Raw genomic sequence first — 15,993 nt, forward strand, 5'->3', positions numbered from 1 at the left:
GGCACAGCATGGAGTTGAATAATTCAAAACAAAAAGGCAAGATGTACCACTTTTTCAAGTATTGATTTAATTAATCAACAGAAATGTGATAAGTGTTTAAATATATTCTGTTTAATGTCTTTTTCCTGTATGTGTGTGTTTGTTTGTTTATTCATTTATTTACTTATTTCATATCAGGGAGGGCAAGTACATTCCATTACCCCAGCGTCAACGAGAGATGAATCGGGAGAGAGCAGAGAGAGGTCCTGGTGGGCCTCCACCTCACAACCGCCTAAGTGGCAGTTACCGCTCCACACCTCCATCCTCCTCCTCTTCTTCTCCCAGACCCCCACTCCCATCTGCTACTGGGCCCCAACCTGGTGTTTCCCCCTCAGAGAGAAGCAGCCCACTATCAAACCGAGGTGGTGCGTATGCTCTTCATCACCCCCAGGGAAGTCCAAGCCCAGGCCCTGGGTCTGGTCCTGCGAGTCCTTATACCCCAGCCTCTCCTGCGGGTTCAACACCCATCACAGCCTCCATTTCTGCAGCAACATCCCCAGCCAGTCCCCCAGTTGCACATACAGTCTCTCAGTCCCACTCACTTCCACACTCTCTGTCCGATGTTGGCAGGCCCGTTAATGGAAGTAAGAGAAATATGGACACCTGTGTCAAATGTTTTCATTACAGCTGCGCATGTAGTTCATATAATATGAGGTGCTCAAGTTGTAAGGTTTTTGTGTGTCTCAGTCTCCACCAGAACATCTCCCAAAGCCCAGAGACCTCCGCAGTCGAGCAGAACACTCCGCACGTCAAACTCGCACAGTCAGTCCACAGGTACTGGGGTTGTAGTCACATCTTTTCAAGCTGATATCAAATGGTCTTTAGTGTTTTAAGTTAATTTGTACTGAAAACTGAACCTCAGTTTTCCTTCCTCATGTCCTTGTAGCTACTCGCTCTCCTAAATCAGGCTCTCAGGACACGCCTTATTTGGACACATCATCTGTTTCCTTGCCAGCACAGAAGACGTCTGGCCCCGCCCCACTCTTCCCTGTAGATGGTACATCCCACTTCATTTTAGTCACACTTCCAAATCAAAGTTAAAACTATCTTTTATTTTGTTATGAATGAGCTTCTGCCACAGTGAGAGAAGGTCATCTCAAAGGAGTAATTAATGTTGGCACATTTTTGAGTGGATATGACACCACTTTGAGAGAACCTAATTTGTTTCATGTGTTTGCTGTACAGTGAATGAGATCCTCAGCACAGCTGCAAAAGAACGCTCTGCTGAGAGCCCCAGCACAGAGGACAACAAAAATGTAAAAGGTATGTGTGTGACATTTCTAATTTGCTTTAATATTAGGCCTAAAGTTTTAAAGTTTAACAAAACACAAACTTCTTAAATTAGTTGACTGTTAGTCTCTAGAATCAGTGTGTTTCTTCATGCTTGCTCATTGAAGCTTTTACATTTTGTCCATCCAGCACCCTCAGTGCAGCAAAGATCACAGATTGAGGAACTGCGGAAATTTGGCAAAGAATTCAGGGTAAGTGTTTCATTTCCTTTCCATGAAACATGGAAAAATAGCTATCAGGTGTCACCCATGTTAAATTTCCTCTTAAAAATTACTGCGCAATCTCTCTGGGTCCTGACAAGTCTAATAAAGAGACAGTGTACTCAAATTTCTTCCTTAGTGGGGAAAACCTGAATTATACAGTAGGACTTCAGGTTGCATTTGGTATGCATTTCCTATAGGGCTATTATTTCTTTGGCTCACCAACTTGGGCAGGAAAATTTCAGACTTGACAGTGTGACACAGTATTCTTCAAAAAAAATACAATAATTTCTTCCAAAATGTTATGACACTGGGTATTATTGAGGATGTTTAAATAGATCATCATTATTTTAAATAACTAAGATATTTGGGTATTGTCCTTGAGTTCCCAATTAAAGCCTTGGTATTGATGCATTATGGGGTAGGTTTGTCTGCTATATATTATTTACTATTCTCTGTGCTAATATTGTTTTTTGCTGTAACCTTCCTCTTCATCGGATTGCATCTAACCTGTTTGTCCTAGCTCCAGCCAAGTGGAGGCACCTCCAGCTCTCCAAGCTCTCCAGCAGCAGCAGCAGCACCTCCTGCCCCCAATGAAATCCCAATGTCCAGCGCAGCCAAACTCTTGTCATCAGACGCTCACCCAGTCTCAGAACCCAAACTTCAAGCTCCAGCTACCAGCCCTGCACAGTCTCTGTCATCACCCATCCCTGCTGAGGACCCAGCCAAGGACAACACCTCCGTGGCTGGTACCACAGGACTGGTTTCAGACAGGCAGTCACCTGCTGCACCACAGCCAGCAAGGACTCCAGGTGACGAGGTCCGAACAGAGACAGTGGAGCAAACCGAGGGTGTTACAGAGTGAGTTATCAAAAGGATTTGAGACTGTCACAGTAAGTAAGTTCATTCTTCTTACTTTTCATTATGATTAATGTGCATATTCTTTTATATCTTCCAGCCAAGTAAAGAAATCAACCTTAAATCCAAATGCGAAGGAGTTCAACCCCATCAAACCACAGATGCCTATGGTAAGCCAAAAAGATTCCTCTTAATGCTTTGCAGTGACGACAGTTGAAGTTCCTATTGTGCAAGCAGTTTAAGCATGGAGTGAAGAATAATGTTGCTTGTAAAGCAAGAAACAGATGTACACTGGGATTAATTTGGCCCCCATAGCATTATAGGATTTCCATAAAAGCCTTAAAAAGTGTAGAAATGTTAATGAGGTGACCCAGTGATCTTTTCAGCATATTGTGTGTATATATAAATATAAATTCATTTTTTTAAATCTTTTTTTTTTATAGACAAAGCCCAACACTGCGCCAACCCCGCCTAGACCCACCCCTCCAAGCCCAGTGGTTCTTCAGCATCCAGGTGGACAAGGGCCACTCTACAATGCCCCCTACCTCTCATATGTCTCACAGATCCACTCAGTGCAGGTACATGTGCAAAAAAAAAAAAAAAATACACCATTTCCCATCACTCTTAAGTTGACAAAAAAAACTTAAAATATCTATCTACCTACCTATCGTGTGTACAGTACAACTCGCATATAATGGATTCAGGTGGACCAGCTAATTTTGTCTGTTATAATTGAAATCCGTTATACATATAACACGGACAAAATATGTTGCATGTATGTAACGGATTCATTACAGGCAGGAGGCGCCGAACGATATACAGGGAATTTCCATCACCAGTTAGGCTTACACATTTCCTTGATTAAAAGCCTAACCTTGAATTGGGGCCTGCCTCATTTAATGGCCGGATCAAAACGTCATCTGAAAAAATAAAAACCTGCCTTAAATGAGTGGCAGACATTATGTGTGTTAACAAGGTTACATTTGGTTGAGTCACTCCTTTTTTTCTTTTTTTTTCCTCTCCAAGTCAACTGCGGAGTGGTACCTTAAAATACTGAAGCCTGATTTATGCTTCTGCAACTCAATGGCCATGGAGTGATGTCAACTTGTGCGTTACTAGGGTTGCGTATCAAGAACCGGTTCTTTTAGGGTATCGTTAAGAATTGATTCGATCCACCGACAGAAATAGCCTTTTTTTGCTTAATGTTACCCTTATCAGTCCTTCAGAGCGGCCGTTGTTCTTGAGGGTGTTTGTCGGGGAAAATGATCATTCCTCTACGTTGATTACAGACCCTGCAGTGGCTCTGTAATCAACCACTTCTGCAGCGCGACTCCACTTTGAAGCGTGAACCACTGAAGCAGTGCTTCGATCCACTGGCTCGTTGGTTCTTTGATTCACTGCTCTTCAGAAGCGGCAAGTCCGCTTCTTAACCCCTCTCAAAGCCATTAAAATGTCAATCGTGAGTCACTTTCACTAACTGGGACTCTTGTCTTGCTGCAGTCAAGAAACGAGAATCGTCCTCTGTTCCGTTGGCACAGCTCCAAACGCTGTCCGGTCGGATTTAATAACTTCAAAACGAATTGCCGCTTTAAATAAAGTGACACCTTTTTCCAAACGCTGTAATACAGACAGTAAACTACAATCGACTAAAACTTTTTTCCTCCCAAAATGAGATGTCCTGTATTCTTTATGAATTACATTCTTATGTGCAGCATAGCCAGCTGCAAGAGCTCAGCTCACATGTATGGAAAGACATTCATGCCAATAATGTCTGAAAGGAAATGCTTTTAACAAAAACTACAGATTTGATTTATTTCTATTTATGTCCAGAGATCAAGGTTCCACCACGTAGAGTTGATTATGTCCAGAGTTTAAGGATCCAGTGACCAGTATTTATTTACTTTAAGACTCAATAAAATGTTGGTGACATATAAACATGTAAAGCCTATTTTCAGTACACAGAAAATTCACAAGAGGTATCGATAAGGAATCAGATCGATAAGTGGAATCATCGATGGTACAGTAGTGTTCAGAATAGTAGTGCTATGTGACTAAAAAGATTAATCCAGGTTGTGAGTATATTTCTTATTGTTACATGGGAAACAAGGTACCAGTAGATTCTCACAAATCCAACAAGACCAAGCATTCATGATATGCACTCTTAAGGCTATGAAATTGGGCTATTAGTAAAAAAAAAAAAAAAAAAAAAGTAGAAAAGGGGGTGTTCACAGTAATAGTAGCATCTGCAGTTGACGCTACAAACTCAAAACTATTATGTTCAAATTGCTTTTTTTAGTAATCCTGTGAATCACTATACTAGTATTTAGTTGTATAACCACAGATTTTCATGATTTCTTCACATCTGCGAGGCATTAATTTTGTTGGTTTGGAACCAAGATTTTGCTCGTTTAGTAGTGTGCTTGGGGTCATTGTCTTGTTGAAACACCCATTTCAAGGGCATGTCCTCTTCAGCATAAGGCAACATGACCTCTTCAAGTATTTTGACATATCCAAACTGATCCATGATACCTGGTATGCGATATATAGGCCCAACACCATAGTAGGAGAAACATGCCCATATCATGATGCTTGCACCACCATGCATTCCATGCTTCCACCATACCTCGTCTCACAAACTGTCTGCGGCCCTTGGACCCAAAAAGAACAATTTTACTCTCATCAGTCCACAAAATATTCCTCCATTTCTCTTTAGGCCAGTTGATGTGTTCTTTAGCAAATTGTAACCTCTTCTGTACATGTCTTTTATTTAACAGAGGGACTTTGCGGGGGATTCTTGCAAATAAATTAGCTTCACACAGGCATCTTCTAACTGTTACAGCACTTACAGGTAACTCCAGACTGTCTTTGATCATCCTGGAGCTGATCAATGGGTGAGCCTTTGCCATTCTGGTTATTCTTCTATCCATTTTGATGGTTGTTTTCCGTTTTCTTCCATGCGTCTTTTTTTTTTTTTTTTTTCCTCCATTTTAAAGCATTGGAAATCGTTGTAGATGAACAGCCTATAATTTTTTGCACCTGCATATACGTTTTCCCCTCTCCAATCAACTTTTTAAATCAAACTATGCTGTTCTTCTGAACTATGTCTTGAAAGTCCCATTTTCCTCAGGCTTTCAAAGAGAAAAGCATGTTCAACATGTGCTGGCTTCATCCTTAAATAGGGGACACCTGATTCACACCTGTTTGTTCCACAAAATTGACGAACTCACTAACTGAATGCCACACTAATATTATTGTGAACACCCCCTTTTCTACTTTTTTTTTACTAATAGCCCAATTTCATAGCCTTAAGAGTGTGCATATCACGAATGCTTGGTCTTGTTGGATTTGTGAGAATCTACTGAATCTACTGGTACCTTGTTTCCCATGTAACAATAAGAAATATACTCAAAACCTGGATTAATCTTTTTAGTCACATAGCACTACTATTATTCTGAACACTACTGTATCTATCGATAAAATCTTATCAATACCCATCCCTGCGCATTACCCTTTTGAAGTTGTCCGTCACGTCTTGATGCAATTTGCCGTAGGAGCAGCAGCTTTTCTGGATTAATGCATCCCTCAATGACCTCCACTTCTTTATAGAATCATCTACCTCCAAACCTACACGATATGTACGAGGGCTGTCCATAAAGTATAGGTCCTTTTTATTTTTTTCAAAAACTATATGGATTTCATTCATATGTTTTTACGTCAGACATGCTTGAACCCTCGTGTGCATGCGTGAGTTTTTCCACGCCTGTCAGTGACTTCATTCGCTTGTGAGCACTCCTTGTGGGAGGAGTCGTCCAGCCCCTCGTCGGAATTCCTTTGTGTGAGAAGTTGCTGAGAGACTGGCGCTTTGTTTGATCAAAATTTTTTCTAAACCTGAGACACACATCGAAGTGGACACGGTTCGAAAAATTAAGCTGAAAAAATTAAAAAAATTAAGGTGAAAATTTTAACGGCTGATGAGAGATTTTGGGGCGATACTGTCGCTTTAAGGACTTCCCACGGAGAGAGACGTTGTGCAGCACTCCCAGGCGCCGTCGTCAGCCTGTTTCAAGCTGAAAACCTCCACATTTCAGGCTCTATTGATCCAGGACGTCGTGAGAGAACAGAGAAGTTTCAGAAGAAGTCGGTTTCAGCATTTTATCCGGATATTCCACTGTTAAAGGAGATTTTTTTTAATGAAAGACGTGCGGGCGGATTGTAGCGTCGGCTCGCAGCCGCCGCGACACTCCGCCACAGGAAAAACACCTCCGTTGGAAGCCTTAAGGACAAGTTGGAACATGTTCAGCTGTTAAACAATTTCTCATATACTCACTCCACTGAAAGCCATCAAAAGCCGCCTGGATTTTACAAATGGTTATCAACACGGAGGTGTTTTTCCTGTGCCGCCGCACCGCACCGGCTGCTTCCCGACGCACGGACCCGTCCGAGTCCTCCCACAAGGAGTGCTCACAGGCGAATGACGTCACCGACAGGCGTGGAAAAACTCACGCATGCGCACGAGGGTTCAAGCATGTCTGACGTAAAAACATATGAATGAAATCCATATAGTTTTTGAAAAAAATAAAAAGGACCTATACTTTATGGACAGCCCGCGTACAATTTCCTCCATGAATTATGGGTTATTTGAGCATCTTTGTAGTTTTCTGACTCCGTGTTGTAAAGATGATTATATTTGCGGACTTTTGTGACGAGCGTACTTATACATGATCGAAATGTAATCAGCTGGTGCACTGCAAAAAGGGGGAGGAAGGAGTGAAACCGGTAAAATGAGAAATCGCAGCCCTTTGCGGTTTCTGTCGTTTAGCGGGTGCATGTCAGGCTCCACCACACAGAGGGCTGTTTGGTTCACACCCAGGGATATGTGTGAAACTTAACACCATATTACAGTTCAAGCAGCATTTTGTTAATAATCACCAAACTTGAATTACGCCCTGCCTCATTTAGGTCCTGTGTCTGAGCGTGGTTTGAAAAAATAAACAGCCGATCTTTTAATAAGGAAATATAGCGGTAGGCAGGGCTCCATCCCCTGCCTTCCTGCGAGTGCTGCGAGCCCCCTCGGACCACGCGCAAAAAACCAACACCTTTTGGCTACGATCTCAGAGAGACAACCATTCTGCTGAATTTAAGCCCATTACTAATTAGAACCCAACTCCAGGAAGGCCTCACCTCAGCACAGTGGGGGTTGTTGTGGTGTGTGTGTGAGATATTCCCCCCCCAAAACTGATCATTTCTGTCTTGTTAGCCTCCACCGATGTACCAATACACCATGTCTACAGTCAGCCAGGGAAAATACCCAAGAACTAAAGGTAAAAAATTCTGTTAATCTTCAGTGCTATGTCAGAAGGCACAAGTTATTAGTCTTGAAAGCATTTTATTATAAAATAATATTAAATAGTTGAGTATTTGAGCTAAAAATTCTTTACTGTGTTTAGGTTCAGTGGTGGCTCCACGCTCTGATCATGGAACTTCAGCACCTCCTATGCTGCAAGCTGCATCAGCAGCTGGTGCGCCCCTAGTGGCATCCCCTTACCCTCAGTCGTACCTTCAGTATAACCCACAGCAGTACAGCCAGCAGCAGGTCATCCAGGCCATGACGCCATACCCTGGCCAGGTAGGACTGCCAATAAACAGACAAGATTAATGCAAAAATATGCTTATCTACCATAGAGGACAACTTTAAGAGAAGAGATTTCTCTACTGCATATGTTTGTCTTTAAAATAACTTATGATGTAGTAACTACAGTTTGCTGAATGGTGGTGCCCTGGCCACATTCAGCAGAGTGCCAGTGTGAATGCTAATAGCTGCTACTGAACAAACCCCTTCATTGTATTAAGATTGCATAAAAATGGTGGCGTATTGAAAATGTTTTTTTCTCTCTCGATAGCCAATGTACTCCATGCTCCAGAGTGGGGCCAGAATGATAAGTCAAGGTGGTGGTCCTCATCCACAGGCCCTGGGCCCTCCAGGAGGACCCCAGTTCCCTACACAGGGAGATGGACCTCAGGGACCACAACAGGGACTCTACGGTGAGTAAAAAAAAAAAAAAAAAAAAACGAATACGGTGCATGCGGAAAGTATTCACAGCGCTTCACTTTTTCCACATTTTATTATGTTACAGCCTTATTCCAAAATGGAGTAAATTCTTTTTTCTTTTCTTTTTTCAAAATTATACTCACAACACCTCATAACAACATTAAAAAGTTTGTGTTTTTTGCAAATGTATTAAAAATAAAAGCCTAAGAAATCACATGTACATAAGTATTTGCTCAGTACTTTGTTGATGCGCCTTTGGCCACAATTACAGCCTCAAGTCTTCTTTAATATGATGCCACAAGCTTGGCACACCTATCTTCTGCAGTTTTGCCCATTCCCCTTTGCAGCACCTCTCAAGCTCCATCAACTTGGATGGGGAGAGTCGGTGCACAGCCATTTTTAGATCTCTCCAGAGATGTTCAATCTGATTCAGGTCTGGGCTCTGGCTGGGCCACTCAAGTGTATTCACAGACTTGTCCTGAAGGCACTCATTGGATGTCTTGGCATAGTGTGTAGTGTCATTGTCCTGCTGAAAGATGGGGAAGTCACCCCAGTCTGAGGTCAAGAGTACTCTGGAGCAGGTTTTCATCCAGGATGTCTCTGTACATTGCTGCATTCATCTTCCCTTAATCCTGACTAGTCTCCCAGTTCCTGCTGCTGAAAAACATCCCCACAGCATGATGCTGCCACCACTGTGGTTCACTTCTGGAAGGTTCTCCTCTCTCCACAGGGGAATGCTGGCACTCTGACAGAGTGACCATTCTTCCATGATGGAGGCCACTGTGCTCATTCTGACCTTCAAAGGAGCAGAAATGTTTCCATAACCTTCCCCTGATAAGTGCCTCAAGACTGTTTCAAAGATAATTCCTACAAATAATTCCTTTGACTTCATGCTTGGTTTGTGCTCTATGTACTGTCAACTGTACAATCTTGTAGACAGGTGCGTGCTTTTCCAAATAATGTCCATTCAACTGAATTTACCCCAGGTGGACTCCAATTAAGCTGTAGAAACATCTCATGGATGATCAGTGGAAACAGGATGCACCTAAGTTCAATTTTGAGCTTCATGGCAAAGGCTGTGAATACTTATGTATTATGTATAATACTTGTGAATCTTACATATGATCTAAGTATATATATATATATATATATATATATATATATATATATATATATATATATATATATATATATATATATATATGTGTGTGTGTGTATAAATTTGCAAAAATGTACCTCTCTCCCAAAAAACCTTTCATTGTCATTATGGGGTATTGTCTAGAATTTTGAATAATTAAAAAGATTTCATCCATTTTGGAATAAGAACAAAATGTAGGAAAGTGAAGCGCTGTGAATACTTTCCATATGCACTGTAAATAAAAAATAAAAAGATATCCATACTGACAGCACTTGGTGCACTGAAGAATCAGACTACCAGAGCAAGAATTTTAGCTGAGGAAGCAACTGCGATTTGAAGCGAAACGTCCTCGCGTCAAGCAACCCAGTCCAGTCGAAGATTCAAGCTTCTCTACTATGGAAACCACCTGGACAACTGAGAGCCTACACAGAAATGTCCTGAAGAAAAATTATCCACATAAAGCCTCCTGATTTTGGAAAACTACATCTAAAAATATTTGAATTCCTTGTTGTGGCTGAAGACGAGTCCCTCTCACGCACTTTGCACCAGTGTTGCTCCGTCAAGTCAGTCAGCGGAGCCATCTCCCCCACCCTTCTCCACCGGGTCTCTGTCTTTGCTCCACAAGTTGAAAAAGTCATAGCCCCTCATTAACGTTTCATTTACCACAGACACCAGTTGATCCTGGCTGCACGCAATGAAATATCATGATCCACAAAGAGGGGGAAAAAAAGGAAAAAATTACTGTTATCCATGTGGAGTGGAGAAACCGCTGGATGACGTGCCTGTCAGTATTTACGTGTAACACCTTCAGGAAAAAAAGCATTTACGGTACTTATTTTAAGTAAAAGATAATCTGTCCAAAATCTTTCTCTGTAAATACAGTAGTGTTCAGAATAATAGTAGTGCTATGTGACTAAAAAGATTAATCCAGGTTTTGAGTATATTTCTTATTGTTACATGGGAAACAAGGTACCAGTAGATTCAGCAGATTCTCACAAATCCAACAAGACCAAGCATTCATGATATGCATACTCTTAAGGCTATGAAATTGGGCTATTAGTATAAAAAAAAAAAAAAGTAGAAAAGGGGGTGTTCACAATAATACAAGGTCTGTGAGGAACCAATCCGACCTCTTTATTTTATGCAAAAAATATATGGATTTGATTCATATGTTTTTACGTCAGCCAAGCTTGAACCTCTGTGCGCATGTGTAACTTTTTCCACGCCTGTCGGTTGCGTCATTCGCCTGTGGGCAGGCTTTGAGCGAGCACTGCTCCACCCCTCTCGTCGTTGTTTCATTGCGAGGAAATGGCGGAATGATTTGGGCTTTTTTTCCATCAGAATTTTTTCAGAAACTGTTAGAGACAAGCAGCTGGAAACCATTCGAAAAATTTATCTGGCTTTCGGTGAAAATTTTACGGGCTTCACAGAGAATGAGTGTTACTACAGCTTTAAGGACTGCCCACAATGGCGCACGGCGCGCCGCGCTCCGAGCCGCCATCGAGAGGCAGAAACCACAACATCATTTCTAAACGGATCGCTGTGTGGAGCCGGGACCGCCGTGTGCAATTTCTCTGGTTATCACAAGAGCTGGACATCAGCCATTTTCTGGCAGATTTCACTTTTAAAAAGAGATTTTGTCATGGAAAGCCACGCCGAGGCTTCGCGCGTCACGACCGATTCGCTGGTGGAGTGAGACAAAGGAACACCTCCGTTTCGGAGTGTTAAAGGACAAGTTATGACAAGCTTTCAGTGCTTACCAGTCGAGTGAGTATAAGAGAAATTGTGGAGAGCTGGGCATGTATCTTTTTAAAATGGGTGGGTGCGGCTTATATTCAGGTGCACTCTATAGTCCGGGAAATTACGGTATATATTGAGGAGGACATCATCCAAAGCATGTTGGTGTGGCATCTTCGTGCCACACGGAGGCAAAATGGAGTAATTTAATATATATATATATATATATATATATATATATATATATATATATATATATTTAAACCTGTAGGATCATGGGATTTATGTGCAGACTGCTGATGAGTCAACTGTTGGCTGTGGTAAACACTGACAGCCGTGAGTAACTGAAGCGCTGCGCCAGTTGCGATCTGATCAGTCCTCCATTTGACTGATCAGATGGGGGACCGATCACACCGTGACACCGGCATCCTCAGGCTGAGAAATGCACTTGGAGCAGAAAACCACCGAGGGACTTGCTTTAAAATGCTATGTTTCCAGCCACGACATGGAACGAAAGTATTTTCAGACATCCTTTTTCAAAATCAGGATGATTTATGTTAAGTTATAATCAGAATGTGGTGATGAATCCGACTGAAACAAACAGGTCAGATTAAAACTTTAAATTCCTCCGTCTGTGACTGTTTCAAATATTAAAATCCGTTGGTTACTATGATCTCCTCAATCCCATCGTCACGTCTTCCGCAGAGGAAGCAGAGACTAAGAACTCGGAGGCGAACTCATCCATTACCCAGGCCGAAGTCACGGAGGTGGTTAGAAAGCTCCTCGGTGGCAAGGCTCCTGGGGTGGATGAAGTCCGTCTTGAGTACCTTAAGTCTCTGGATGTTGTGAGACTGTCTTGGCTGACACGTCTCTGCAGCATCGCGTGGCGATCGGGGACAGTGCCTTTGGATTGGCAGACCAGGGTGGTGGTCCCTCTGTTAGAGAAAGGAGACCGGAGGGTGTGTTCCAACTATAGGGGGAATCACACTCCTCAGCCTCACCGGTAAGGTCTATTCCAGAGTACTGGAGAGGAGAATTCGACCGATGGTCGAACCTCGGATTCAGGAGGAGCAGTGTGGTTTTCGTCCTGGTCGCGGCACACTGAACCAGCTCTGCATGCTCCATCGGGTGCTTGAGGGTTCATGGGAGTTCGCCCAACCAGTCCACATGTGTTTTGTGGATCTGGAGAAGGCGTTCGACCGTGTCCCTCGGGGCACCCTGTGGGGAGTGCTCTGGGAGTACGGGGTCCACATCTGCTGTTTGCGGACGATGTGGTTCTGTTGGCTTCGTCAAATCAGGACCATCAGCGTGCACTGGGGCGGTTTGCAGCCGAGTGTGAAGCGTCTGGGATGAAAATCAGCACCTCCAAATCCGAGGCCATGGTTCTCGACCCGAAAAGGTGCTTTGCCCTCTTCAGGTCGGTGGAGTGTCCTTGCCTCAAGTGGAGGAGTTTAAGTATCTCGGGGTCTTGCTCACGAGTGACGGATGGATGGAGCGTGAAATCGATAGACGGATCAGTGCAGCAGCTGCAGTGATGCGGTCGCTGTATCGGACCGTCGTGGTGAAGAGAGAGCTGAGTAGGGGGTCAAAGCTCTTGATTTACCGATCGATCTACGTTCCGATCCTCACCTATGGTCATGAGATTTGGGTTCATGACCGAAAGAACGAGATCGCGAGTACAAGCGGCCGAGATGAGTTTCCTCCACAGGGTGGCTGGGCGCTCCCTTAGAGATAGGGTGAGGAGCTCGGTCACTCAGGAGGAGCTCGGAGTCGAGCCGCTGCTCCTCCATGTCGAAAGGAGTCAGTTGAGGTGGCTCGGGCATCTTTTCCGGATGCCCCCTGGACGCCTCGCTGGAGAGGTGTTCCGGGCACGTCCCATTGGGAGGTGACCCCGGGGAAGACCCAGGACACGCTGGAAGGACTACATCTCTCGGCTGGCTTGGGAACGCCTTGGGGTTCCCCCGGAGGAGCTGGGGGAGGTGTGTGTGGATCGGGAGGTCTGGGCGGCTTTGCTTGAGCTGCTGCCCCTGCAACCCGACTCCGGATAAAGCGGAAGAAAATGGATGGATGGATGGATGGATGGTTACTATGAGAACTGTGGACATCCATTAATGCTGTCAGTGGACAGCATTAATGCATGTATTTCGACTTAGGAATAAAATTACAAGAAACGTGTGTCAGCACTCACATAACTTACCTATAACTTATGTCCCACATGTGCGGGACGTATGAGTCATAGGCTGGCTTTCGTTGAAAAATTTTCAGCATGCCCAAAATTTTTCGAGGTGCTCGGCCTGTTACGGCGTATTTTCAATGTGCCTTTTACTTATTTAAAAAAAAAACTTAACCATAACTTATTAGATGTATGCCCAGCGTTTTTAATAGTCGGCATACGCTGGCTAAATCGTAAAGTTGTGACAGGACCATTAAATATTCAGCACTGCTTTCTTTAAATGGTTTTCAGTGCACTCTGTTAAGCTCTTCACGTGCATGATGAAGACTTGATCTTTTTTTTTTTCTTTGTGTAGTTTATTATATCTGTAGTTTATTATATCTCTTCTGTAGCACCACAGTCCTTCTCCCACCACTCAGGAGCAGTACATCAGCCCCAACCCTCCAGTACGCCAACAGGCAACCAGCCCCCACCACAGCATGCTGCCCCTAGTCCTGGACAAGTAAGATTTCTCTTTATATTTTCTCAGATATAACGACGCATGTGTGTACTTCAAATGATTTATCCAGTTTTTAACTGTGTGAGGATGCAGACTGCTTCAGGATGTTGTAAAGCACACATCAAAGCATGTACTCAATCTCATTATGACTATCAACTGTATGGCTTTATCAACTTGATATATAGATATATATAGATTTTTTTTTTTTAACACATCACTGTTTTGGTGCAAGCTCTACATGTTTCTTCGTAGAACCCACTCAGTCCGGCTGAATCCTGCTTGTAAGAAGGACGCAGCTATTGTACTTCACACTTGAACAATAACTTTGTCTCCTTTCAGAATGCTCAGTCTGGTCCACAGCCCCAGTCCTTGTACCACTCAGGTCCTCTGTCAGCACCCACCCCTCCCAACATGCCACCAGGCCACACATCTCCACAGGGCTCGTACCCCCTCCAGGGTTATAGCATCCACAGCCACCAGGGCATCCCACCGACATACCCCCTGGGGCAAATTGCACAGGTGTGGGTCTGTGTATTTTTGCTGTTTTTATTACATTTATTCTCAAATTATATAGTGATTAAAAGCAAGAGCTCATCATGGATAAACTCCCCCCAATCTAAACTGTCTGTCTGCTGTTCTCTCAGGCACATGTACAGGGGGCAATGTCTGGTCCACACCATTCGGGGAGTCATGGTCAGCCCCAGTTAGTGATGTTGCAGGCTCCTCCCCAGCAGGGTCCCAGCTCAGTGCCCCAGCACCCTCAGCAAGGAGCACACCAACACTTCTACATAGGACACCCACAAGGTAGATCTTGAAGACTCATTCCTGCTTCTGTGAACCTGGGGTCTTCAACTGCAGTCCTTGGGGGCCGGTGTCCTGCACCTTTTAGTTGTGTCCCTGGTCCAACACACCTGAATCAAATGGCTGAATTACCTCCACAGTATGCAGTCAAGTTCTCCAGAGTGCTGCTAATGACCTCATTAATTGGCTCAGGGGTGTTGAAGCAGTGACACATCTAAAAGTTGCAGGACACTGGCCCTCGAGGACTGGAGTTAAAGACCCCTCCTTTTCCTGCTCCACCTGGTTGAACTTGGACACAGAGAGGGAGTATATGCAGTGTTATGATAATACGAGAGAAGCTCATACAGTCCTGCAGTGAAAGTTGTATAATCTTCTCTCATATTATGGGTCCAAACAAGCAGGATTATGAATCTGTACTATATGAAAATATAATACCCACAAGGGCTATGCATCACTGCATACTAGTCCTGGTTCTTTGGCTGGAGGATTGCTTACAGTTTGTCGCTTTCCCTCCTTTGTATTCCACAGCGATGCAGGTTCAAACGCATCCTGCTCCTTTCCATCCACCTGGAAACTGAAGCACATGGGTCCCCCACCATCCCAAACTACATCTTCGACTGAGCCCCAACGTTCCCCTCTGTCTCCTGGCTGAGGCCTAGACTGAACTGTACAAAGACTGACAGGACAGTGCAGAGCGGAGGACAGTAAGTGCTGTAGAATCGCACTCCGACTGTACTCTTCATTGACGTGTTTCAGCCCAGATGAGGACCTTTTAATGCACATGGTGATCTTAAAACAGCAACCGCCCTGCTCTCTCTTTTTTTTTTTTTTTTTTTTTTTAACAACACCTTGCTGGGTGGACAGTTCAGAGAGTTTAAAAAAAATCCGCAGACTTTACCTTCCACCGTTGCGTTTTAGTCTGGTGGGGGTCCACAAGTACGGTGACACAAAGTGGTAATATGGACTGTCATCGGATTCCCAGAATACAGATCATCAGTCGTGATGGGAGCGATTTGAAGGAGAGGGAATTTTTAGCAGTTTTCCTTTTTAAATCCTGATCAAATTGTTCAACCTTCCCCTGTTCCCCTCCAACCTCCTATAGAAAATAAAAAATGGACAAGACAAAAAAAAATCTTAAAGCAACGACCAAAAAATAAAGTTTTCAACTCAACCACACTTGTCTTACTGTTATTTGTACATGTTTAAATT

General features: G+C 43.6%; 1 protein-coding gene across 4 annotated transcripts in view; it reads left to right on the plus strand.

The window, feature by feature from the left end:
• atxn2l (ataxin 2-like) overlaps positions 1-15,924 on the plus strand; it is a 35,919-nt gene extending 19,995 nt beyond the window's left edge. For 2 of the 4 annotated variants that reach the window (XM_034194520.1, XM_034194522.1), the window contains 15 exons: positions 178-623; positions 727-813; positions 926-1,036; positions 1,225-1,302; positions 1,459-1,520; positions 2,053-2,390; positions 2,488-2,557; positions 2,831-2,965; positions 7,645-7,708; positions 7,835-8,013; positions 8,288-8,429; positions 13,877-13,986; positions 14,323-14,508; positions 14,628-14,787; positions 15,313-15,924. In XM_034194520.1, coding sequence (XP_034050411.1) covers positions 178-623; positions 727-813; positions 926-1,036; positions 1,225-1,302; positions 1,459-1,520; positions 2,053-2,390; positions 2,488-2,557; positions 2,831-2,965; positions 7,645-7,708; positions 7,835-8,013; positions 8,288-8,429; positions 13,877-13,986; positions 14,323-14,508; positions 14,628-14,787; positions 15,313-15,362 — 2,218 coding nt within the window. In that variant the 3' untranslated portion in view covers positions 15,363-15,924. The remainder of the gene's footprint in view (positions 1-177; positions 624-726; positions 814-925; positions 1,037-1,224; positions 1,303-1,458; positions 1,521-2,052; positions 2,391-2,487; positions 2,558-2,830; positions 2,966-7,644; positions 7,709-7,834; positions 8,014-8,287; positions 8,430-13,876; positions 13,987-14,322; positions 14,509-14,627; positions 14,788-15,312) is intronic. The other 2 variants (XM_034194521.1, XM_034194523.1) reach the window with 1 other exon arrangement.
• The last annotated feature ends 69 nt before the right edge of the window (positions 15,925-15,993 follow it).

Source organism: Thalassophryne amazonica, chromosome 18 (assembly GCF_902500255.1).
Source record: "Thalassophryne amazonica chromosome 18, fThaAma1.1, whole genome shotgun sequence".
NCBI lineage: Eukaryota > Metazoa > Chordata > Actinopteri > Batrachoidiformes > Batrachoididae > Thalassophryne > Thalassophryne amazonica.